We start from the raw sequence: 24521 nt of genomic DNA on the forward strand, positions 1-24521 counted from the left end.
TTAAAATAATTTAAGTAGACTTAGTGACAAATCTTCTCTGAATGTAGAATTCAGCCATGAAGTCATCAGGTCCAGGACTTTTTTTGTGAGGAGTCTTTTTATGACTTTCTTAATTTCTTCTTTTGTGATGGATCTGTCCAAGTATTCTACATGCGTCCGTCCATGTCAATCTGGGTAGGGCATGAGTTTCAACACATTAAATTAATAATTTTTACGCCTTCATCATGGGAGGCATTTTTAAGAAACTGGCTTCCTCCCACCCCCATCCTCTGCAAATATGTAGTAATGCAGTGATATACAGGTCTGTGTCATGGCTTTGATTGAGGGTAGGTGCAAGGAGTTCTACCCACTATTGCTGTTACACCCTCTGTGCAAATGTCTACACTGTGAAAAAGGCAAATAATGTCTTAGTATTGACATAGGTAAGATTGGCAAATTTTCATGTCAAGCACAGTGAAACTTTGAGGCAAGGATTAACATTTTGTCTCATCCACTTTGGGCACACTGTTAGGGCCAGTCCTCAGAAAAAGACATCTGGTAAGTGAAGGTCAGTGACGAAAGTCACTAAATAAGACAGAATGACACAGTGCCTGTAAGAATGGGCTCAAGTATATCAGCTGTGATGAAGATAGCACACAAGACAGGGCAGGGCACCCAAGCTCTTTATAGGGCTGTACTCAGACTTAGTGATTCAATGGCACAGAATACCACCACAACCATTGTTATACAAATGGTTCTGATTTCTCAGACTCCCTCAAAGAGTATGAGGGACCATCAGGGTCTTCAAGAATTGCTGTATTAAAAGATTTTAAAGGACAAAGTGAAGGAACTCTGGTGGTGCAACTGTAAATAAGGGTTGGGGGGTGAACCCCACCCACAGCTCTACAACAGAAAGACCTCGCCATCTGCTTCTGGAAAGATTACAGTCAAGACAGCGCGATGGGACATCAGTGCTGTCACACAAGGTTGCTACAACTCGGAATCAACTCTAGAATACCCAATAATAAGGAAAGGAGGAAAATCTACTTTCCATATTTTGCTGGTAGCCTAGTGGTAAAGAGCTGTGCTAACAACCAAAAGGTACACAGTTCACAGGATAAAAATAGGCAACCTCCTTGACTATGAGTTACAGCCTCTGAAAATGAGTTGTCAGCTATGAGTTGTTGTGTCTCGACAGCACACAACCAATGTTGCTTAGAACCAATTTTAGTTATTAGACTATGAACTTCACTGCAGGTAGTCAGTCATCTCTCAGGGTCTTCAACAGGTAAAGGCTCAAAGATTCAACCCTAAATCTTTCTGAAGCATCAAGGCCAGAGATATCATTCATATACGGAAATGCTTTGAGGCTCAAAGTAGAAAGTAGAGACTTCAGATAACTAATGGACTCTCAAAGCCCTTCATTATTGAGAAGTCCAGGACAATAATGCTTATCACCACTGTCTAATTAGCAGGGTTGTTATAAAAAACTACATTCTTGATATAAACCATATGGGCACACAAGGAAGCACCTGTCAGTGGAGGACAGGGGCTCCTGAAGAAATGATAATACACATTCTGGAGTTCCCCAGGAAACTAAAAAAAAGCAACAAAGCGACTAAAAAGGCCTCTGAACTGGTATTAGTTATCACCTACAGTGTAATGAGGTTTTCAGTGATAGGAGGAGAAGGGTTGATGAGACCTCTCCTCAGGTGGAAAACTGCAGAGTCAAGATCCTAGGACTTTCTACTTGTGGCCTCTGCATAGAATCACGAAATTTAGATCAAAATGCTAAGTGAGACTGCCCACCTTTGCTAACTAGTCATGTTTGTTTGGTCCTTACTCCATCATGCATAACTGCCTACCATTACCATGAAGGAGGGCTCACTGATTAATTAGAATAACAATAAACAAAATAGAAATTATTTAACAGGAGCTCCCCTGGGTAAATAAAAATAGAGAATAGAATGATATATCTTTTCCCTTTTTCTCTGTATTGTTGTAATTGTTTTCAACCATACATATCTATTGCTTTTGTGATAGAAAACTATAATTAAAAACAAAAATTTTTAAAAGAATCCATGAAATTGACCTTAGCTATAAGAAGGGAAGAAGGAAAGTCTGATTCTATTAAAAGGTCTGTCTCAATGTGGTTTGCATATCATCAAGTCAGAACCAACGTCTAGCTGACCTCCAGCAGGTTTTCAGAGGCAGTAAATCACGAGAGGAGACTCTGAATGGAGTTTATCTTTCAGTCTGACTTCTCTAGCCCTTATTTGATGTTTCTGTGCAGATGGGCAGGACTATGCAAATAGGGCAATGCTGGCCTATCCACAGAGGGATGGCTATCTACAGTTCCACATGGAGAGTGGCCAGTCTTAACAATGTACAAGGGGCTGGCTAGTCTCACCAATAAATTGAAGAGCGCTAGTTGCAGAGACAGAAATTCTTCCCCCACTAGAAGAGAGAGAAGTCTTCTCCCAGCCAGAGAAGACAGACCTCTCCTAAGCCAGTGAAACACAGGACACACTTTAGGATGGCAGCAGCAGCACGGCTGAACTGGAGAACTCATATGAGATGGAACCTTGGGGGTGGGAGAGAGCGAGTATTCTTAGGACTAAGAACTTGGGAACACTTAGAGCCACCAGGCTCAAGGCTGAGGTGCCTGTGTGCACATCTAGGGAGCTGTCTTGACTATATTTTGTTGTTGATCTGAACTGCAACCTTTTGACTCCCCCAGTATGGTTCTGTGCAGTCTGTGAGCTATCACGTCAGATTTTGGACCCAGTCAAGCAGTAAGATGGGTGCTGAGATGAGCAGAAGGAGGCATGGGAATGTGGGGGACAATGTCTGACCTCAGGGAACTGGTTTTGTGTTACTGATGCTATGGGTGGAGGTAGTTTTACCCCCCACCCCCACCCCGAGAAGCTTGTAAAGGTCAGATATGGCACTGCCCACTGTGGCCTTTTGTAGCCACATGGCTCTTTTCACACTGTCCATCCCTCTCCCACAGAGTAGCTGGTAGATTCAAACCATGAGCCTTTGTGATTGCAATGTCACCTCTTACCACTACGCCACCAGAGGTCCTGAGGCCTGTCTTTTTCTTGTTGTGTACTGTAGAGTCAGACTGACCCATAGCTGACCCTCCAGCAAGTTTTCAAAGGTAGTAAATTGCACAGGAGGAGAGTGGTAATCCTTTTCCACAAAGCTGCTGGTGGATTCAAATTACACATTTTTAGATTGGCACACGATTCCCTCCTACAGGGTAAGGCAGAGTTGAAGACAGCTGTTCGTAGGGTCCACTATTAGTTGTACTAGACTCAACAGCATCTAACAACAAAGCTCCCAGAGCTCCCTGAGGCCAGTCTGGGGTGAAGAAAAGGCCTAAGGCAAAAAAAAGGTGAAAGCAGCATTCACAAGGGATTCTTAGAGGTGAGTATGACCGGAAGGGGAGAAATACCCACACTGTGAGGCTGTTTGTCCCTTCCCTACAATTAAGGCTGGGGATGTGTGACCACAGGGTCCAGTCCTGTGATTAGCACAGAGGCAGCCATGGTGAGAAGAACATTGTTACCAGAAGACCATAGGCCCAGGATCTATTCTAGGGCATGTACTTACCCTCATCTCATAGAACTGGGACAAGGATAAAAGGCTATTATGCAAGTAACTTAATGTGCTCAATAAATTACAAGCCACAATTACTTTCTTTGACTTTGTTCTTTTTAATGGCCATAAAAATAGTGCTAAGAGACAAAGTTTCTTCCAATGGAAGTAGTCTTTTTCTTTCTAAGAATTTATTTTATTGCTGTTATTATTACAGACCATGCACCAATTCAACAATCTCTACATGCACAATTCACTGATACGGTTAGAGTGTGTAATCATTTTCATCCTCCATTCCTAAACTGTTCCTCCTCCATTAACATAAAGTCATTGTCCTCTAAGCCTCTGGTCTAATCTTTCTAGATGCTGTTGTCAACTTGATCTTATATAGCCAGGTCTTAAAAAAGTACAATGCTCACAAGTTAAGCTATTATTTGGCTTTAAGAAGACAACAGGAGATATCTTTGGTTTAAAGATTATTTCAAAGTCACAGTTTCAGGGAGTCATCCAATAGGGGGGAGTCATGTTGAGTAAGTTAAACTTAACTTCAACTGTTCTTTTTTAACAGGAATGGCTTCATGGATCATCACTTAAATCCAAATAACAGATACTCCCCCAAACATTTTTTTTTCTTTCTCACCGATTCTGAAAGGACTTTCCAGCAATATTGTCTCTATAGGAATCAAACAAAACGTGGTATTGATCCCGGCTCCATTCCAGAACCACCTATTAAAAAAAAAAGAAGAAAAAAACCTCAATATTTTCTTACATCAAAAACTATTAAGAGTATATAATTTATACTTTATTTCATTAGGAATGGCTAAAGAAACAGTAGCTAAAATTCATTAATCCACTCAGTGCCTAGAGATAAAGATGCTACAGTTCCTGTCTAGGCAGCGCCCCCCCCCCCCCCCCAAAAAAAGTCTTCCTGTGCTGGTGAAGGGGTGGAGAAATCAACGAGGTTTTAGAGGATGTGATATTTAAATGGGCTCTTCCTGGATCCTAAAGAATGTGGAGTTCACCAGTTCAGAAGGAAGGATCAACGCCAAGCAATAGGAAGCGCATGTTCAAAGCTTAAAAAGCCATACTGTTTAGTGGCAATTGCGTAGTAGGTTATGGTGACAGCACAGAGAGACAGACAAGCAGGGATGGAGGAAGCAGGGAAGGGAAACTGGGCTTGGACTCAGAAGCGGTTCATGAGGAAGCTCTGAAGAGCTTTTAAGGAAGCTCCACAATTTCTGTAAGGTTTGGGGAAGACTTCTCACAGCCTGGGGAGACATGATCGGCAACAGAAGAGGCTGACCAGATATGAGGGATAAAAACCGTGTGGTTTTAGCTCATGATCTCGCTGACTAAGAGAAAAACTGATAGGCCCTCCCTCGTGACTGCACCCCAAATCTACAACCCTGTCCACCAGCCACCCCAACTTTTCTTCACTTCTCTCCCCTTCTCTCCCACAGAGGAAAGGTCTCCTTCCTCACAGACATCCAATCTCCTCAGCTCTCAGCACAAGTCCTTGCCTCTCCTCTTTCCCTCTCCCACTGGATTATTCCCATCAACATGCAAGCACCTTCCAGTCAAGGCACGCGGCATTTTACTGCTTCTGTCCTGTGTCTTTTGGTTGTTGGTTTTTTTAAAAACAAACAAGCTAAAGCTGTGTGTCAAGTCTCAGTTGGCCAAGGCTGTCGGAGTCATTTTTCTAATGGCATGTGTTAACTTCGTGCCTGTGTCCCATCTGGCTAGTCCTCAGTTTTCACTCTTTCATAGCCACTGCACGGTGTTAACAAAGCTTTTATATATATATGAGAAAACAAAGGGAAAATTCATATGCCTCATCTTACTGGGCTCCTTGCTTTATCGTGGTGGTCTGGGGCAGAGCCCGCAGCACCCGAGGAAAGCTTCTATCGTGGAAAGTCTTCTTCGCACCCAATTCTCCCAGTTCTCTATCCCTTTCAAGGTGACATTTCGTTAAGAAGACATCTCCTACTTTCCTACTTTTACCCTTTCAACTCACTGCTGTCAACTCACAGCTCACTCTCTACTGGGATTCCGAGACTGTAGATCGCCTGGGAGGAGACTGACCATCCTTCTCCTGAGGAGGGCTGGTGGATTTGAACCACCAGAGAAGCATGGCCGCCGAGAGAGTAGTGCAACTCCCTATGGACTACACCTCAGAGTTGCCTTTACACCTTTTAGCTCGTGCCAGTATCCTTCTGCCCTCACCACTGCAACAGAGTCTCTATAACGTCACATCCAGTGGCATTTTCCTGACGGCTATCTTACTCGGTTCTTTGTAGTTAGCCAATTTCTCCCTCTTTTTAAAAAAAATGTACTGGCTTGCTTTTTTGAAACACTCACCCTGCTTTCATCCTACCACGCTGTGGTTCATCTTCAGCCTCCTGGACCAGGTCGTCCTCTTCAGCCTGACCTTGATGCGTGTTCTTTCATTCCATCCCTTGCCCCGTAATGCTTTCCTCCCAGGAAAACACCCAGTTTCTTCCACCTGCCTATCCCACAACCTCGGAGATGTTGTCCTGCTACACACAGATGTCTGTGGGAGTTCCAGTCATTTAGTATGCATTTTAGCCATCAGGAATGACAAAAAGGAAAAGACGCGGCTCCTTTATTTTATTATTTTGTGTGTGTACCAACAAACTGGATCTGACTGGTACAGAAGGAGATTGCCCCTCCTTCTCCAGCAGAGCATCTGGTGGATTTGAACAGCGTACCTCTGGGACTGCAGTGCAGCTTCTTACCACTAGGCCACCAGAGCTCCCTGACGTGGCTCCTTTTAAGACTTCTTGGAAGCAGCACCTATCACATGTTTTCATGGGCCAGACTTGGGCCTATGGTTACATGACCAGAAGAGTGGCCAGGTGGACCCATGCCAGGCCATACTTGCTTATTTCTTCTCACAGAATTCAGGCCCTTTGTAATCTGTCTCTGTCTACCTTTTCCAATGGGACATCACCGGAATGGTTCATAAACACTACAAACTAAAGTAACACACTTTTCCATCCATGTATTTATATAAGAAAATCTACTGACTGTGTAACGGCCATTCGTAAGAAGCTGTGAAGCAATCTCAAAGACACATGTTTTGAATTTACCAACTGCTCTGGGAGGAGGAAGGGTGATCTCCTCCTCTGTAATTTACTCACTGCCTCTGAAAACCCACTGGAGGGTCAGCCATGTGTCGGTTCTGACTTGACAACCAACTACAAAGCAGCCCTGGTGACATGGGGCATTACTGGTTGTGATATTAACCTACATACACGTCAGTGATGTGAATCTACCAGCTGCTTAAAGTGGCGGTTTACCCCCACCAAGATTTACAGCCTTAAAAACCCTATGGTCAGAACTGAGTCAGTGGTAGCAGGTGAGTTTAAGAAGAGTTCTCTCCCTGGCTTCAAGAAGCTTTACTGATTCTTTTTTAAGCAGGTATTTATTACCAGCTTCAGTTGCACTCATGAAAGAGGAACTGACCCTTCGGAAAAGATGCAGAAAAGTCTTTCCCGAAGCAACACTGTTTGCCCAGAGTCTCAAAGGATAAACAGAAGTCTATCAGCAGAATGGGGAGTATGTTAGAGGGATCTGCGGCCAGACTGGACGGGAGTTAAGGAAAGGAGGAAAACCAAGGGTTACTGCAGCTTTTTGGTTTGAAGTATAAATTAAATGGGTGATAAAACCACGGCAACGGCCTTTAGTCAATTTCAACTCCTAGTGCCCTCGAAAACGCCCCACAGGATTTCCAGGGCTGCACTCTTTCCAGAGGTGAACTGCCACAGCTTTCTTCTGCAGAGCAGTTAGTAGGTTCGAACCGTGAATGTTCTGGGTAACAGTCAAGTGCCTTTAACAGCTGTGCCAGCAGAGATCCTAAATGGATGATGGAGCCATCTAATGATACAGGAGGAACTGGGGTTGTGGGAATGAGAGCTGATAAGATCCAAGGGTTTCATTAGGTACATAGTCACAGTAAATTTGAAACGAAACAGTATGTCCACAACTGGCCTCTCTAACTAGACTGTCAGTTCCCGGAATAAAGGGGGCGGACTAGACCTCGGCTGACACACACAGCACCAAACTGGATGGCAGGCACATGGTTAGAACTGCCATCTGTTTGCAAAATATAAAACCAGTTTCTATTTTAAATAATTTAAAGCCAATAATACAACTGTATGAATTTTGGAGGTTCCGGATGATGCAGTGAAAAAACATTTGGCAGCTAACCCAAAAGGTAAGTTGTTCGAACACACTCAGCTTTCTCCTTGAGATAAAGATCTGTTAATCGGCATCTCTGAAGATTCTGGCTAAGAAAACCCTATGACTTCTCTGTCACATGGGGCCTCTAGAAGTTAAAAATCAACTGGATGGCGTCCAGCAACCACAGACTCAAATTACTGGGTACATACACATGCGACTCTCCGCTAGCAACTCTGTAATTTGTGAAAGAACAACTAGGATACCTCTTAAAGCAAATCATGGAAAATAAGCTCAACAAATCACTTCCACGAGGATGGCTAAAAACAAACACACACCCCAACATAAAATAACAAATGTTGGAAAGTGTATGGAGAAACCTTTCTCTGCTACAAGGGAGGACGCAAAATAACATATAACTGTTGTGGGAAATAGTGCCGTAGTTCCTTAAAAAACTAAAATTGGAACTTTCATATGATTCATCAATTCCACTCCAAGGCATATACCAAAAAATAAACATACAAACAAACATGACAAGAGAGTCTCAGATGATGGTATACCAATGTGCACTGAAACTCTATTCACAGTAGTTGAAATGTAGAAAAACCTTCTTAAATGCCCATCAACAGAAAAATGAATAAACAGAATGTAATGGATACACATACAAAAAACTACTACTTGGTCAGTAGAAGAAACAAAGTCTTGGGATCGCCTAGAATAAGAATAATAAAGTTTGAAGACATTATACTAAGCGAAAGTTCAGTCACAAAAGGACAAATGTAACATGATCTCACTTATATAAAAAGAAAAGAAAAGAGAAATGTACAGAGATCAAAATGTATTAGCAGTGATGCAAGGGTGGGGAGTGAGAGTAAACAGCGATAGGGAAATCACATTGAATAAAGGAGGTAGGAATGTACAATAATTACTGTAGTATCTGTAAAAACGTAGTACACTTGTAAAGCTGAACTGAGAAAATGTATGTGATTATATATATGCTTATATTTACATAATTATATATGTTTATATTTACATAATTATGTATGTTTATATTTACATAATTATATATGTTTATATTTACACACACACACAGACACAGAGAGAGGGAAGAGGGAGAGAAAGAAGAGAAGAAAGGGGAGAGGGGGAAGGAGGGGCGAAGAGGGGGAGGGGGGAAGAGATGGGGGGGGGAGAAGCTGCAGAAGCTACTGACATATAACCCAAACCAGCAAACCATTTGATTTCTTGGTTTGGGGGTTTATGGCTAGGATTACAAGGGACATACTAGTTAATTACCCTAATAAAGTATGTGGTGTTTCTGTTCTACCTCTCAGTCCCCTAGAGATTGCCTGGGACCTTAAAAACCTGTAAGTGGCCATCCAAAGTACAACTGGTCTCTATGTGCCTTGAGCTACAGAAAGAAAATAAAAAGTCACATCTACTGTTCTCCAGTAGATTCATGGAAACCATCCATCAATGCTTCCGAGACTGTAATTCTTTCTGAGAGGAAACTGCCTGTCTCCCACAGAGCAGCTAGTGGACTCAAACTACCAACCTTTTTAGTTGGCAGCAAAACACCTGTGCACTCTGTCTCCACAGATCCCTAACAGAAAAAGTGTGAAACAGAAATAGTAGAAGGAATGTATGGCTGGCTAATCGCCTCCATGAACAAATGCCTCCTTTACATCAAGAAAAAATGCAGGGTGCAAGACTACCATTACTGAAGTCTTTGATCAAAAATGTTATAGAAAAATCCTGATCGAAAAGGGTAAAACGTCAAACAGAATTTCAAATTCTCAACAACTTTAGACTTTCCAGGGGTAAATGAACACTCAAACTATCTTTATTCTAATCTTTAAATTACAGATCAAACTATCTCCTGGAGTCTTCATAAACCAAAACAATAGCTTAGCATAGTTATGTAAAAAATGTCTGTCTGCCTTAAGCATTTTGGTGTTTCAAGAACTATAGTGGTAAGGCATGGCGCTGCCAATCCAATGGCAGCTGGGTTGAATCCATGAGCTGCTCTGTGGGAGAAAAACAAGTAATCTCCTCTCATACAAGTTGTTGTTGTGTGTCGTGGAGGTGGAATCAATAGCTGACTCTACAGCGAGTTTTCAGAGGTAGTTAATCAAACAGGAGGAGACTGCCCATCCTTCTTCCAAAGAGCAGCTAGCGGATCTGAACCTGGTGCCTTCAGGACTGCAGTGCGCCTTCTTACAACTGGGCTCACCAAGGCAATTTACAGCCTCTGAAAACTCACTGGAGGGTTAGCTAAGAGCCAGTTCTGACCAACATACTGTGAAGGACTATCAATGAATAAGTAAGACCAAAGGAGAACCGACACCTTTGAACTGTGGTGCTTGAGAAGAGTACGGAGTATCTTACGGACCGCCACAAGAACCAACAAAACTGTCCTGGAAGAAGGGCAACCAGGACAGAGGCAAGGATGGTGAAGCTTCGTCTCATAGATCCTGGGCACACTGCAGCGGCCAGTCTTTGAAAAATACACCGTGCTGGGTCAGAGAAAGAAAAGACCCTCAACAAGAAAAACTGACATGGTTATTAACAATGAACTTGAGCACGGCAGAGATCATGAAAATGGTGCAGGACAGGGCAAAGTTTTAATCTGTTGTTCACAGGGTGCCTACAAGTCATAGTTGATGTAAAAAAGCACCTAAAAATAACGACTATATTGTTGTTAGGTACCACCTGGTACGATGCATAAGGACCCTATGAAAAACCAACCTGAATCGTTTACCATCCTCACCATCTCGGAATCAAGTCCACTGCTGAAGTGACTGTATCAATCCATCTCATTGAGGTCTTCCTCTCCTCTGCTGACACCCCCATCTTTCCAAGCAAGATGTCCCTCTTCAATGAATAGCTTCACCTACCTATATGTCCAAAGTATGAAGGCCGAAGCTTCGCCATCTTTGTCTCCAAGGAGCGCCTAAGCTGCACCCTTTCCTAGACCTGTATCTTTCTGTTCTCTTGGTACTCCACGGGATGTTCAATACTCTTCTCCATCACCATACCTAAAAAGCATCAATAATTCTCCTGTCATCCTTACTCACTGTCCAGCTCTCCAATGTGTAGCAGGTGACTGAGAAGACCATGTCCTAAAACTGTCTTCAAACTGACATCACTGCTCTTCAACACTCTGGAGAGGTTGTTGAGAGTGGCCTTGCCAATACAACATATCTCCTGATTTCCTGACCGCTGGTACCAAGGGTATTGATTGTTGATCCAAGCAAGATGAAAGTACTATTATGAAAATCTCAACATTAAAGAAAGTAATCTACAAATATAATGCAATCCTCATCCAGATCTCATTGATCATTGTTTTAAAAATAGAAAAAACTAATCAACTCCATATGGAAAAGATACTGGATAAGTAAAGCAGTCCTCAAGAATAATACAGTAGGAGGTTTCACAGATCCTGAAATCAAAACCTCCTACACAGCCATAGTAGTCAAAACACAATGTTGGGAGGGTAAAGGAAAGGGGAAAGATCCAGTGTGAAAAACAATGTATATAAACTTGATAAGTAAACCAGTATGAAATAAAAATTTTATAAAACACAAACAGCAAATGACAACAAAACTGCCACCACAGTGTTGGTACAACAGACAGACCGATGGAATAGAACTGAGGAGCCAGAAGTCAATCCATCTACTATGGACACCCAATCTTTGACAAAGAGTTGAAATCCATTAAGCAGGGAAAAGACAGTCTTTTTTAACAAACACTGCTGGCAAAAGAGGATATCCATTCACAGAAAAATGAAAACAAGATCCGTACCTCACATCACGAACAAAAACTAACTCAGGATCAATCAAAGACTTAAAAGTAAAGCCTAACACTGCAATCCCAGAGGCGCACGGCTCAAATCCACCAGATGCTCTGCCGGGAAAGGAGGGACAATCTCCTCCTGTACCAGTCAGATCGATTTGAACACACACACACACACACACACATAAATAATTTAAAAATAAATTTAAAAAAAAAAGAAAAGTAAAGCCTAAAACCACAAAGGCCATCAAAGTAAAAACTGTGCCCTAATTCATGGGTTCATCTTGAGTAGTTTGTTTATGATGTGAAGTATGGGTTTCTTCCCCACCTCACCCCTTTAGAACAGGGAGCCCTTGTAGCTTAGCTGGTAGGGAGTTGCACGGCTGACCCAAAAGTGGCATCTTTCTGGTGGTTCAAATCCATCAGCTCTTCAAGAGAAAGATGGGCAATCTCTTCCCAGACATAGGTTTAATAGATTTGACAGATGAGATTTCCACATCCATATGGACCTGTGCTGTAAAAATATCTATGTATTTATTAGACCCAACAAGGGGCAAAGTTATACACTTTTTAATTATAGTCAAACACCCTGAAGGAAAGAGCTGCTGGTCCAAGGGCTCAAGACTCTAATGTCTGGGAGCATGAGGTCAACTGGCATAACACAGTCCACAGAGGTAACGCTCTACATCCTGCTTTGGTAAGTAGCAACTAGGGTGCAGTATCTCAGGACTGAGGACCTCCCTAGTGTGACTGGTGATCATACAGGCCTGTCTTTTGTTTGGCTGGAAAGCTGAGCCACAGGCATGTGTTCTTTCCCAGGCTCGAAGGGCGACGAGGGGCTATAGCTTCAAGGGTTCCACCAGTCTCCATCACTCCTTAGAAAAGCAACCACACAAGATCAAAAGGGAAGCATCTGCCTGGAACAAAAGCTCAGAAAGCAGGAAGGGGTAGGATGCAGGATTAAAGGAAATGAGAATCACCATGGGATGGTGATTATTGGGATGAAGTGGGAAAAGGTTCGTTAAAATGTGAAAAGAGTAATTAATGTCATAAAAGAAATTGTGTATGAGTGGTTGAAAAGAAAACTAATTTGATTAGTACACTCAAAATTTTTAAAAATGAGGGGAAAAAACTATCTTGGATCAAACTGACAAGAGCAGCATAAAGGATTAGACAGGGAACATTAGCAACAGGGAATTCAGACTGTTAACAGAGGAGCAAGTGAGGACGGCTGCATGATTCAAATAAATCAATCCACATTACTGCATTCCACAGGAAGGCATGGCTGACTTAAGGGACGTTCTGTGTATATTCTCAATGACACAAAAGAGAAAGAAAAGAAGCTCAATAAAACTGTTCTTAGCTAGCAGGGTTGCACAGGTGGAGGAAAGCATCAGAGAGGTTACAGGAGATGCTTCAAAATGCTAGCGTGTCACAGGCTGACACATTTCTCTTCCTTCATCAGATATATTCATCTCATCACCTTTGAAAACAGTCGTGTTTATGAGGAAGGACAGAACTCTGGGTAATTTTTATCTCTATCACGTACTTGGAAATATATTACCTTCTGACAAATTTTGCCTTGCAGGCTTTTTTTCACTGTTGTTTTAACCTTTTTTTTTTTTGCCCAACCAACCACCCACCCAATCCATAAGGTGTGTGATGGTCAAGAAGTGCTTGTAATTCAATTTTCATTCAACTCATAACCAGCCCACTGCTTATATGGAGAAAAACACTGTATAAGCAGATACTATCTGCTTAAAGAAGAGGAAGCATGACTGGACTTGGAAATCTGGGGCATCTTTACAGTTACCCTGGTTAGTATCTATCTGCGTATCCCTGGCTGGGGATGTAAAAAATGTTCAGGTCTCAATTCATCAGCAACAAACTGGGTGAAATACGCATTTCATTGGTCTGTTGTGCGGCTGCACGACAGTAGTGCCCACATGAAGAGAGTGAATAAAGGGTTCAAGGAATGAGCAGGGATACTAGAAATCAATGGTAAATAAAGCAAGTCTCCCCAATAATCATTCCCCTACCCGATGGAAGATAGTAAAACATACTGACAGCAACATAAATACAAACTATTAATAGCAAAACAACGGAAATCCACAGGCTTTTTTACAAATACAATGTGGGCCTTCAAAACAATTTCCTCCTTGCCAGTTTGAACTCTTCCCCCGCCTCTTCTTGGCACACTCCCCTCCCCAGACCATTTACTGTTCTCTGCTATGGAGGGCACTTTTCCTTTTTTCCCCCTTTCACAATTTTTCCTGAGTGAAATTTTATAAATATTTTTTATTCAATCATTCACAGAATAATTTGCTTTATGACACAAATTACAAGTGATTCATTTAATTAATTTATTGCAACGTTTAAGCCAACTTTTACTATATATTGACTTTCCTGAAAGGCACTTTTTTAGGAAAGTTTGAGTAACAATGAACTAAGATGATATTTATTACAATACTAAATGAAGTACAAATTAACTATGATGATTCTATTAGTTACAAATGTTTATCATTTTAAAACAATTATTTTTATTTTATATTGCTTTGCATACAAAATTTATGTACACTGTGTTTCACTCACATGGTGTTTCATATGATCATTCCCACACACTGTGTTTTACAAAATCACCACTGATCTATGCCCACTATTAGCCCCCCTTTTTAGGTCCCCACTGAATACTTCCTAATTCCTTCATCCCTTCCCTCCCCCCACCAAACTCTGTGACCCGATGATTTTTTCCCCTTGCCCCACCCTCAGCCCTCTGCCCCTTCCCCTTTCTCCTTAGGACCCTTATACACATCCTGCTTGTCTTCCAACTATTTTTATAATACAGTCTTATGCGGTATTTGTCCTTATGAGACTGAATTAGTTCACTCAGCATAATGCTCTTCAGTTTCCGTGATGTTATACTGTATTCAAAATTGTTGCTCCTGAGTGCTGCATAGTATTCCATTTCTCAATCCATTAATTTGTTGATGGACATTTGGGCTGTTTCCATTTTCTTGTTATTGTGAATAATGCTGCTATAAACATCAATGGAGTCTTAAAAATGAATGACTTGAAAATGTTTACCATTTCTAGTTGGTTTTTTTTAATTTTATTTATTTTTGTGTGAGTGTACCGTCAAATTAGATCTGACTGATACAGGAGGAGATTGTCCCTCCTTTTCCCGGCAGAGCATCTGGTGGATTCGAACCGTGTGCCTCTGGGATTGTAGTTGCAGCTCCTTGCCACTAGGCCACCAGAGCTCCCCTTGTTTACCATTTCTGAGACTCAATTTTAATATTCATGGCATTTAAGGTGCTCAAGATCAATGACTGGTCAGTTTCCACAAAATGGTAGCCAAAATCAATCTTAAATTCTTGATGCTGAAGAAGACTGACATACACACCTTCACCAAGCACCATTATAACAGGCATTCTACTCAGCTTTGAATCCCCGTGAGAAGGTACAAGCCATCGGGCAGATGATGTGATGGTTCATTTCCACAGAATGGCCTCAGGAAAAGAGCTGCTGTGTACTGAGGAGAGATTTTAATCCACTCCAGTGCCTCTGAGACTGCGGGGCTTAGCCTGGCTTCTGTGAGCCTCACCAGGCTGCCTTCTCTGACATTTACACAGACCTGGCTTTGTCAAGCATACATTATCAATGCAGTGATTCAGCCAGTTTTGAATCTGGTGAGTTTATTCTTAATTCAATGAGCCAGAACAGTTTCCTTGGCACATTTATAAATGACCACAGATTACATTTTTTTTAAAAATTGTTTTTCTTTAGCGTTTTTAGAATGTCTCGTATTCCCTCAAGTAGTACACACAGATGTTAAAACCCTCAAAAAATAAACCTTCTAAACTGTGAAAACTGATCAAACACATGCGTGTGGCCAGAATAGCCGTGAATGAGATGCAACCCCCACAATCCTTTCTATCAGAGGAGCTCCCTAGTTATACAAACAATGGAAGGTAATTAATTAAAGAAGATCTGGCACATAGTCAAAGATTCTTAAGGTTTATAATCAGGAAATATAAGCCTAAATTTGGTGCATACCAGTAATTTAAATCCATGTTACTTCTCTATTTTCAGTTTCTTCTTTTGTGGATGAGGTTATTAATACCTCCATTTCACAAGATTAGTCTGATGGGTAAATGGGATGTTTAACTCACAGGGGATGACAGACAGTACTGATATGCAAAGGCTTCGCATGTTCCCTAAAGACAGCACTTAGAATGCTGCAATACCATTTACCTTGTTAAATATTTGACCACATACTTGAGTAACTTAAGGCCAGGAACTTAATCTCTTCTAGTTCTTCCCAGAACCTTGCCTTGTACAGTGCCTGGCACCAGATCAATAAACAAGCTACAAAGCTTGCAAAGTAAACATCCTGGAAGAGTCCAATATGCCACTTTGCTTTTCCACAACCTTCTTTCAGACTCATTCCCTGACAGTCAAGTAAGGACTTAAAGTTGTTTGTTTATTTAGGACTAAAGTTTTAAAGACACAAAAGCAGGCCTAAAAAAAAAAAAAAAAAAAAGCAGGCCTAAACACACAGAACACAGAACTCTAAGTTAAAAAGAACATGCTTCCCCCACCTCCCTTGTTGTGTACCACCAAACTGGATCCGACTGGCACAGGAGATCGCCCTGCTTCTTCCACGGAGCATCTGGCGGATTCAAACAACACACCTTTGGGATTGCAGTGCAGCTTCTTGACACTAGGCCACAAGAGCTCCCTTAGAACATGCTTTTTTGAGCGATATATGATTGGGTATTATGGTTATGACAAGAGTCCAGAATGAAGGTTGCATAGTGGAGTGTATTCGGGGTGGGCGGGGGAATTGTATACCAATAAAAGAATTTTTCTTTTACTTTTCAAAGGGAAGAGCAAACTGGGGGGGAGGGGTGGGCAGGGAGAAAAATGCAACAATGAATGAATGGAAATACAAAATCTCTGTATATGTTCATTAAAATTAATAAAATAAAATTTAAAAATAAATTAAAAGAAAAAGAACATGCTTTTTTGGTACAGTCACTTTTTAATTTTTTTTTTTAAAGTGAGGCAGAAATATGGAATGTTGTGGTTAGTTGTTGTACAACTGACCCTGATTGCTAAAGTCAATCCATCTCATTGGGAATCTTCCTCTCCTTTGCTGACCCTTCATCTTTCCAAGTCTGATGTTCCTTTCCAAAGAATAGCCTCGCCTAAGTACATGTTCAAAGTGAGACAAAGCAAGGTTTGCCATCTCTGCCTCCAAGGAGCACCCCCACTGCAGGGTCAGGTTCTGTTGCCAACAGGATCAGTATGAGTCTTACTTGACTTGACAGAACCTAATAAAACACCACCACCACAGTGACGTAATGTGGAAAACAGCAAAACACTGCGGATCATACAGTATCTTCATGATCACTGATATGTTTGATATCCCTTTACCATTGGTCACTGATATCCCTTGCTGAGACCACATGACAATCCATCTCACTGAGCATTTCTGTGGCATTCACAGGCCCCAAATCATGATGTACTTTTCTAGCAACTGGGTGTTTCTGATTACAGAACAAAGTAAGTGATCCAAAGTCTCGAAATCCTTACGTCAAAGATGAATTTGTTCAAGAACCAGAGATAATGAAGAAAAAAGTTCAAGCTGCTCTGAAGTCACTGGCAAAAATATAAGACCTCAGGAAATGATGGGATACCAACTGAGTAGTTTCAACAAAGAGATTCAGCCCCGGAGGCGTTCATTAGTCTATGCCGAGACATCTGGAAGATGGCTGCCTTAATAATTGACTGGAAGAGGTCTGTATCTGTTCCCATTCTAAAAAAGGTGATCCAACAGAATGTGGGAATTACCAAACAATATCATTAATAGTGAATACATTCAATTAGGACGCAGGAGTGGCATCCACTTCCATAAATAGCTTGCCTCTGGAAATCCTATGAACGTGGACAAAGGATGAAAGTCACACACTCAAGTGTCAAGGACTTTCATTCATAGGTTCACTATGAGTCGCCTATGACTGGACAACACTCAACAATAACAACAACACATCCACAGGAAACTGTCAGAAACTTAAACTGGATTTAGAAGGGACCATGGAACAAGGAATATCATTGTTAATATCTAATGGATTTTGGCTAAAAGGCAAGAATACCAGAAAGATACTGACTTGCATCTTCTTGATTATGTAGAGGCATTTGATTGTGTAGATCATAAAAAATTATGGATAACATTGAGAAGAAAGGGAATCCCAAAGCACTTAATTGTGCTCACGAAAAACCTATACAAAGATCAAGATGCAGTTATCTGCACAGAATAAGGGAACAATGCATGGATAAAAGTCAGGAAAAGTGTGTTTCAGGGTTGTGTCCTTTCTCCATACTTAATAAGCTGGACTCTATGAAGAAGAATGTGACATCAAGATTGGAGGAAGACTCATCAACAACCTGCATTATGCAGATGGCACAACCCTGCTTGCAAAAATGAAGACAACGTGAATCATCATTTACTGATGAAAATTACAGCCTTCAATACAGATCTCAACATCAAGAAAACAAAAATTCTTACCAATGGACCAACAGGTATCATCATGAGAGATGGAGAAAATATGAATGAAATTGCTGTCAACAACTTCCTTTTACTTGGCCCCACAATCAATATCCACAGTAGCAGCAGTCAAGAAATCAAAACATACTGCGCTGGGAAAATGCACTGTCAAGGACTCTTCTAAAGTTTTAAAGAGCAATGATGTCTGCTGAGAGACTGATATGCCCGATACAAGTCTTAATCTTTTCAGTTGTTTCCTTTGCATCTGAAAGTTGGGCAATGAATAAAGGAAAACAGAGAAGAACCAATGCCTCTGAATTGTGGTGCTGGAGAAGAGTACTGAATATCCTATGGCCCTCCAAAAGAATAAACCAATCTATCATAGAGAGAGCACAACCAGAGTGCTCCCGAGAGGCAAGGATTTGGAGCAGCTCACGTTCTGGGGGCACTGTCAGGAGGACGCAGCCTGTGGACAAAGTCATCACGCTGGGGAAAGAAGAGGGCAGCAGAGAAAGAGAGGAAGACCCTCAAACGGACTCATTGACATCGTGACTGTAACAATGGGCTTGACAATGACAGAGTTTGAGGATGACACAGGACACAGTAAGGTTCAGACAGTTCCTATGAGTCACAGTCAGCTTGAGGGCACCTAATAACAACAAGAAAAAGTACGCTCATTGTATTTGGTCTAAGGTCTGTTCATTCTTCTGGTAATCCAGAAAGTACTCCATAAGACCAAGTTATATCAGCTTCAAGCAAGAAGAACTAAAACAATGCTAGAGTTTTCCATAGACTGAAGGTCACATCAGAAACGTATCTAGTGTTTCTAGCTTTACAACAAGCTCTGGCGGCATAATCCATACAGAGTTGCACATAAACCCGAAAGCTAGGCATCTCCCGTGGGCAGTTCAAATTCCCCAGTAGCTCCTTGGGAGAAAGATGGACATTTCCTCCAGTTATGATTCACAGCCTCAGAAACCCGAAGGAGGGTCACTATTAGTCAGACCAGGCTCAACAGTACTGAGTCTGAGTTTGGGTTTTTCCTTTTGCTCTTCATGACTTCTGAAAAGAAAATTAGTTCTTTGTTGAAAGGCTCTAAAAGAGACACCAAAATGTCTCATAAAGATGTTTTTAACTTTATCTTTCGCTAACCCTTAACTTCATCTTTCACTAACCCTCAACTTTATCTTTAGCTAACCCTCCAGCAACTTTGATACTAATCAGGAAGTAAAATCTGCTCATCACCAGCAGCATTTCCTGACCACATCTGATTAGACACTCGCTTTTCCAACACCAAGTGGCTTTTCAGTACAATCAAGAAGATTTTTGCAAATTTTTTCAAAAAAAAAAACCAACCCAAAACTCCCCGACCTTACTTCATGTTAGGAATTCAACATTTATTAAAACTGGGATAATTCTCTCACTCTTCACAGAGAAAATGATCCAAATCCAGATACATGATCACTAAGAATTCAAACACCAATCAGACTCAAAGGCACTTTTCTAGACTGTTCCTGCGTTCTTTGATTTCTTTACAACATGAGAGACATGCTGTCTACATTTTAGTCGATTTTTAAGAAGCATAAAGTAAAAAATCAGAGCCCTATCCTCAAAAAGATGACATCTCTGTTAAGGAGTCAGCCTTTATTTGTATACAGTGACTTAAGCACTTATATTAAATGCAGATTAAAAGAGAGCCAACAACCATAATGTGGAAAGAAGCTGGGGTGGATGCCACAGAGCTGAATATGAATCACTCTGAGGCAGTAAAAGCATAGTTACCTGAGCTGTTCAAATGTTCAAATCCCAGTTACCTTTTTAACCAAGTTTCAAATTGTTAAAGCCTACAGAAAATTTACAAAGCAAATATATAGTTTAATTAATTCATAACTATAACGTTAGAGGCATCTAAAAGGTAGAAATATTTTAAACAGTCCTATGAACAAATATATGTTGTTATGTGCTGTCTAGTCGCCTACCTGCAACTCATGGCGACCCTATGTACAACAGCTCTGAACCCCGCTCTATCCTGAGTTAACCTTATCTCCAACACACCTTCCTCCACTACCCAGTCACTGAGTCAGTCTATCTTATCCAGGGTCTTCCTCTCTAGTGCTGTCTCTCCACCCTCCCAAGCATAATATGCCTCTCCCAGGACTGGTCCCTCCTTAGAACATGTCCAAAGTATGTCAGACGAAGCTTCAGAATCCTTGCCTCCAAGGAGCAGCCTGGTTTGACCCTTTCCTATTATTCTCCTAGTAGTCCACAGCAGTACTCTCCTCCAGCACCACAGCTCAAAGGCATCAATTCTCCTTCTATCATCCCTAGTCATTGTTCAGCATTCTGATGCGTAGCAAGTAACTGCGAAGACTACTGGATCAGGTGCACCTTGGTCTCTAGACTGACATCGTTGCTCGTCAGTACTCTGGAAAGGTCCCTGACAAGAAACTTTGCCAATGAAATTCGTCTATTCATTTCCTGACTGCTGATACTAAGAATGCTGATTGTGGAGCCAAGCAAACTAAAGCTGTTAACAATCTCAATCTCGTCACTCTCTGTCATGTTGCTGCCAATCGGCCCCAGTGGTGAGAATCTTTGTTTTCTTGATGTTGAGTTTCAATCCATATTGAAGCTTGATCTTCTGAAGCAAGTGCTTCAGGTCCTCCTCAGATTCAGCAAGCAAGGTTGTGTCATCTGTTTAATGAGGTTTGATGATGAGTCTTCCTCCAATCCTGATGCCATATTCCTTCTCATAAAGCCCAGCCTCCCAGATGATCTGTTCTATATATAGATTGAAAAGGTATGCAGATAGGACACATCCCTGGCATACTATAAACTTAAAAGCAAACCAATAATAACACTTGCATAAACAAGAGCAAAAGTATAATCTAACTAAGATGTAACATAAATCAACGAGAACAAGTACAATCCTATCTAAGTAAGAAAGGGGCTGAAAGCACAATTCATAGATATAAATACTAATAACATGAAATTAAGCAAAACTCACTCACCAATAATCAGAGAAGCATAAATGACTAAAATAAAAGACAATTTTCTGAATCACAATGATAATGGATTATGGTATGAAAAGCAATAAAAGTTTTATCTTAAAAATAAAGATAATTTTCTATTGATTGAAGCAAAAAAAAAAATTAAACCTACTGTGTGAAAAATTCCCCAGTGCTGTAACCTTTAAGGAAACAGCTACATCTTTCTCCCATGGAGCAGCAGCTGACCTGTAGTTTGGCAGTTAAGCACTTTCACCACTGTAGCAACCAAGAGAAGAATCAAAAGCAGTATAGAGAGCAAGTTTTCAAGTAGGTACAGTTCTGGTAGAGACACAGTTTGTAAGACTTTTCAAGAAAAACCATTTCTGTAAAAAAGTCTCATTGGCCTTAATCATTTTAAATGTGGACCAAGTTTAAAAATACAAAGAGAAGGGGAGCTCTGGTAGCCTAGTGGCAAGAAGCTGTACTGCAATCCCAAAAGTAAACGGTTCGAATCCACCAGATGCTCTGCCGGAAAAGGAGGGACAATTTCCTCCTCTACCAGTCAGATTTGATTTGATGGTACATGCACAAAAAATAATAAAATAAAATTAAAAAAAAAAATACAAAGAGAAATTAATCAGCATAACATACCTATTTACATAACATTAAAGAGTCTATCAACAAGCTAATAAAGCCAGTCCAGGAGGAAGGATATGTAACAATTAAAGTCTCTAGCTTTACAAGCAGAGGATACAACAAAGCAATTGTGCTTCCTTGGATGGCAACCAACTGGTTTCCAAATTCCTGGAGTCATTTTAGCCTAGCTGTGCTTGAACAAAGTTTCTGGGTGCATGCCAGTCTTAACCATACTCTTAAAATCCCCCCACAATGACACTAACTCAGGGAGTGTAAACTAAGTAAGAAAGTGAAAACCGTCAACATTGGTGAGCCAAATTAAGCTCCACAACGTGACATACAGAAGCACTGGCAGAGGAACACAAAAGCCCCATACCCAAACCTTACATGAAAGATGAAGAACATAAGATTCACCGAGTGTTCCCTATTGAAATCCACGGACAAGCCCTAAGAGTCCATGATGGAATTCAGGGGGCTTTGTGAATAGCGCCCAGGGAAAAAAATTATCTATATTTTCATTTACTTCTATGCAAAATTTAGCATTTGTTCCACCCCAATAATATTACCAGTGTCTGTAACTTTGCTTTAAATGTATATTTGTGTTTTATCATAACAAATTAAGAATAACAAATATTATACCTACATTAAGAAGAATGGGATTTCTACTTTAATCATGCTTATATGAAACTATAGAACAATATCGTTGATTTCACATGCAAGTAAGATTCTGCTGAAGATTATCCCAAAACGACTGGAACACATATCAGCAGAGAACTGCCAGAAGTCCAGGTTAGGTTTAGAAGGGGTCGTGGTACTAGGGATATTGTAGCTAATGTTAGATGGATCTTGGCTGAAAGCAGGGAGTACCAGAGGAATGTCTTATCTGTGCTTTATTGATTATGCAAAGGTGGTTGACTATATGGACCATAACAAACAGTGGCTGATTCTGAGAAGAATGGGAATCCCAGAACACTTGACTGTGCTAATCCGAAACTTATACTTGAACCAAGAGGCAGTTGTCAGAACAGAGCAAGGAAACACTGAATGGTTCAAAATTGGGAAGGGCGTATGCATGGGATGTGTCCTGTCTCCATACCTTTCAACTTGTATGCAGAACAGATCATCCGGGAGGCTGGGCTCTATGAGGAGAAATGCTGCATCAGGACTGGTGGAAGATCTATCAACAATCTGCATTATGCAGATGACACAACCCTGCTTGCTGAAACTGAGGAGGACCTGAAGCACTTGCTGCTGAGGGTCAGGGACTGCCATCAGGACTGGTGGAAGATCTATCAACAATCTGCATTATGCAGATGACACAACCCTGCTTGCTGAAACTGAGGAGGACCTGAAGCACTTGCTGCTGAGGGTCAAGGACTGCAGCCTTCAATATGGATTGAGGTTCAATGTCAACAAGACAAAGATTCTCACCACTGGACCAACTGGCAGCATCAGAATGGATGATGAAGAGATTGAGATTGTTCACAGCTTTAGTCTGCTTGGCTCCACAATCAACACTCTTGGCACCAGCAGCCAGGAAATTAAAAGATGTATTGCGATGGGAAAGTCTGCTGTTAGGGACCTCTCTAAAGTACTGAAGAGCAATGGTGTGTCTCTGGAGACTAAGGTGTGTCTGGTACAGGCCATGGTCTTTGCAATCACTTGTTATGAGTCAGAGAGCTGGACAATGACCAGGGAGGATAGAAGGAGAATTGATGCCTTTGAGCTTTGGTGTTGGAGAAGAGTATTGAGGATACCATGGACTGCTAAGAAAACAAACAGATTCATCCCAGAGAGGGTTAAACTGGGCTGCTCCTTGGAGGCAAGGATTCTGAGGCTTCATCTGACATACTTTAGTCATGTTGTAAGGAGGGACCGGTCCTTGGAGAAGGACATCATGCTTGGGAGGGTGGAGGGCAGGCGCAGGAGGGGAAGGCCCTCTGGGAGGTGGATTGATTCGGTGACTGGGGCAATCGGGATGAGTGTGTCGGAGACAATGAGATTGGCACAGGACAGAGCAGAGTTTAGAGCTGTTGTACATAGGGTCACTATAAGTCGCAAGTGACTCGATGGCACATAACAACAAACAACAATATATGAAGCTTATACCTAGACCAAAAAGTTGATGTCCAACAGAGCAAGGATTTAAAATCAGGAAATTTGTATCCTTTCTCCTTACCTATTCAACCCGTATGTTGAGCAAATCATTCGAGAAGCTGGACTCCATGAAGAGGACTGTGGCATCAGGATCAGTGGAAAGCTCATTAACAGCCTGCATTATGCAGATGACATAATCTTGTTTGCTCAAAGCTGAGAGGATTTGAAATGTCTGCTGCAAAAGATCAAAGACTATAGCCTTCAATATAGATTATATCTCAACACCAAGAAGACAAAAATCCTCACCACTGGGCCAAGAAGCAGCATCAGTATAGATGGAGTAAAGGCTGAAATTATGTATCCAAGTGAGATGAAATCATTGACAATCAACACCACTGGTACCAAAATCAGGAGATCAGGTGATATACTGTACTGGGTAAGTCTCCTGTCAAGGATCTCTCCAAAGTACTAAGGAGCAATGATGCCAGTTTGAAGACTAAAGTGTGTCTGATGCAGATCATGGTTTTTTCAATCACTAGCTATGCATCTGAGGGCTGGACAATAAATAAATAAAGATGACAGAAGTAAAATGATGCCTTTAAGCTGTAGTGTTGGAGAAGAATACAGACTATCCTATGGATTGCCAAAATAACAAATATTTGTGTCTTGAAGAA

General features: G+C 41.3%; 1 protein-coding gene across 1 annotated transcript in view; it reads right to left on the reverse strand.

Moving 5' to 3' along the window:
- GNPTAB (N-acetylglucosamine-1-phosphate transferase, alpha and beta subunits) overlaps positions 1–24521 on the reverse strand; it is a 148275-nt gene that overhangs the window by 91495 nt on the left and 32259 nt on the right. The window contains exon 2 of the mRNA XM_006888538.1: positions 4223–4308. Within this exon, the coding sequence (XP_006888600.1) occupies positions 4223–4308 (86 nt within the window). The remainder of the gene's footprint in view (positions 1–4222; positions 4309–24521) is intronic.

Source organism: Elephantulus edwardii, unplaced genomic scaffold (assembly GCF_000299155.1).
Source record: "Elephantulus edwardii isolate Elephantulus edwardi_28Jun2011 unplaced genomic scaffold, EleEdw1.0 scaffold00068, whole genome shotgun sequence".
Classification (NCBI taxonomy): domain Eukaryota; kingdom Metazoa; phylum Chordata; class Mammalia; order Macroscelidea; family Macroscelididae; genus Elephantulus; species Elephantulus edwardii.